General features: G+C 33.9%; 1 protein-coding gene across 1 annotated transcript in view; it reads right to left on the minus strand.

Annotated features, from left to right (window-relative positions):
• Positions 1-570: 570 nt before the first annotated feature.
• Positions 571-2,171, minus strand: part of LOC107561129 (cAMP-dependent protein kinase type II-beta regulatory subunit-like) — a 10,758-nt gene continuing 9,157 nt past the window's right edge. Inside the window, exons 7-9 of the mRNA XM_016245497.1 lie at positions 1,491-1,594; positions 1,229-1,364; positions 571-1,148 (exon numbers count right to left, since the gene is read on the minus strand). Of these exons, the coding sequence (XP_016100983.1) occupies positions 1,015-1,148; positions 1,229-1,364; positions 1,491-1,594 (374 nt within the window). The 3' untranslated portion in view covers positions 571-1,014. The remainder of the gene's footprint in view (positions 1,149-1,228; positions 1,365-1,490; positions 1,595-2,171) is intronic.

Consider the following 2,171-nt stretch of genomic DNA (forward strand, 5'->3'; position numbering starts at 1 on the left):
TTCATTACACTGGCATCAAAGTGCAATAACATTCAGACTGCATTTTCATTTTTATACGTAATCAAGTCTGTGCATCTCCGTCTCCTTTTCTCATCATATTCTCAAGCAATTTGAAAGTTTATTAACTCGTGGAAGTGTAATGAAACTTGAGTATTAAAGTCAACGTGAAACACAGTTTACAACTAATTGTACTTCTGTAATCTGAAGTATTGCGTTAAATAGGATATTCAACAAGAAAAAAAAATGGATGGGACCTGATTTTATTTATCAGAATTGATTGGACAGTAAAGAAAATGGGTGTTTCATACCAAAATAAATGTGTGATTTCATCTGAAAACAAATGTTGGTTTAGAGGCATTGCCATTTTTAATACAACATTTTTTTTAACTAATGTGCTCTAAGTAAACATTTTCTAATTATTTTTCATGTTGACTTTAAACTCTGGCATGTTGTCCATAATTTGTTATATGTAACAGTTCACGTTTTTTGTAACAGGTATCATCAAGATGCAATTCATGAAGCTCAGGTGCTGAATTCATATTTAGTCAAACATTTCTTACAGTAAAAATGACTTACATAACACTGAAACATTAACAGATGCTCAACAGCCGATTTTAAAATACAGAAATATAGCTTCAAAAGAATAAACTAACATGTCACTGTGCTGTATATGGCATAATAATGCAGTCTTTGTGTGGACATCACTGTAAAAGATGCAGCATGTGAAAGAAACGGCAACCGAAGAAAAGTTTCGATACCAAATAACTATGAGGAAACTCCCATAAACCTGGAGTACCCTGGAGGAAAATGCTCACATTTGGCTTTTCAGATCTAAAAAAAAAATCATGATCATTGACACACCGGAGTTTCACATCTGTGAATGCAAAACAATAACTTTGAGTTTATGACCTATGTTAACACGATTTCTTGACCATGATGACGGGCCTCTACTTACCATGTTCTCATCGTTTCATGTTGCATTTTAAGTTTGCGGTGTTTATTGATGAACTGATTTCATGCATCCGGCTCCTCTATTGCGATGTGGCTCCCGAAGAGCGTGATCAGCTGCTCCTCGTAATTCGCTATGTTTCGTTTCATGATGTCCATGCAGGGGCCTAATAACCTCTCAAACGCCTGCACGTCCATTACTGTGAAGCACAAGGTGAATGATCACATGACCCGCTGTGCAGCTGCGATGCATTATGTTATATCATTTATAATGCATTACCTAAGCATTTGACGCTGTCCATGGCATATGCAGATGCTGCCCGTGGCTTGTTAGTGACGAGTGCCAGCTCTCCAAAATACTGGCCTCTAGAGCATGTGGCGATTTCCACCTCCTCGTCTTCAGTATCGTTTTTTGACTAAAAAAAACAATGTCATGTAAAATGCAAGTGAATCTTTTCAAGCTGAAGGATGTCTTGGTTTGTTAAGACGCATAATGAACTGAATTGTGCTGATTCTTTGTTAAAACCGATCGTTTGGCTCACCTTGCTCCTCTTCATAGTGATCCTAACGTGTCCTGATTCTACAATGTAGAAAGAATCTGCCAAATCACCCTGGGAGAACAAGGTAGTTAGATAAACACTAAGCACTGCAGATATACTAAGTTTGGGGTCAGTAAGATTTTGGAATATTTTTGAAAGAAGTCTCTTCTGCTCACTAAGTCTAAGCAGTAAGCAGTAATATTGTGAAATATTATTACAATTTAAAATAACTGTTTTCAATTTGAATTTATTGTAAAATATAATTTATTGCTGTGATGCGCAGCTGTATTTTCAGCATCATTACTCCAGTCTTCAGTGTCACATTATGCTTCAGAAATCATTCTAATATGCTGATTTGCTGCTCAAGAAACATTTCTGATTATTATCAATGCTGAAAACTGATCAAATTTTTTTTTCTGGATTTTGAAATGAATAGAAATGACACGAAAACAACATTTATGTGAAATAGAAATCGCTTTGTAACATTATAAATGTATTTAATTGTAATTATTTGTCATTTTAATGATTAACCCTTGCTGAATAAAAATGTAATTGATGGAATTGTATTTTTATATTATATTATAATATATTATATTATATTTATATTATATTATATTTAGGGATGTCAAATTGATTGTTACACAATATATATGTATGTGCTGTGTATATTTATATGTATATATA

Source organism: Sinocyclocheilus grahami, unplaced genomic scaffold, assembly GCF_001515645.1.
Source record: "Sinocyclocheilus grahami isolate Dianchi unplaced genomic scaffold, SAMN03320097.WGS_v1.1 scaffold759.1, whole genome shotgun sequence".
NCBI lineage: Eukaryota > Metazoa > Chordata > Actinopteri > Cypriniformes > Cyprinidae > Sinocyclocheilus > Sinocyclocheilus grahami.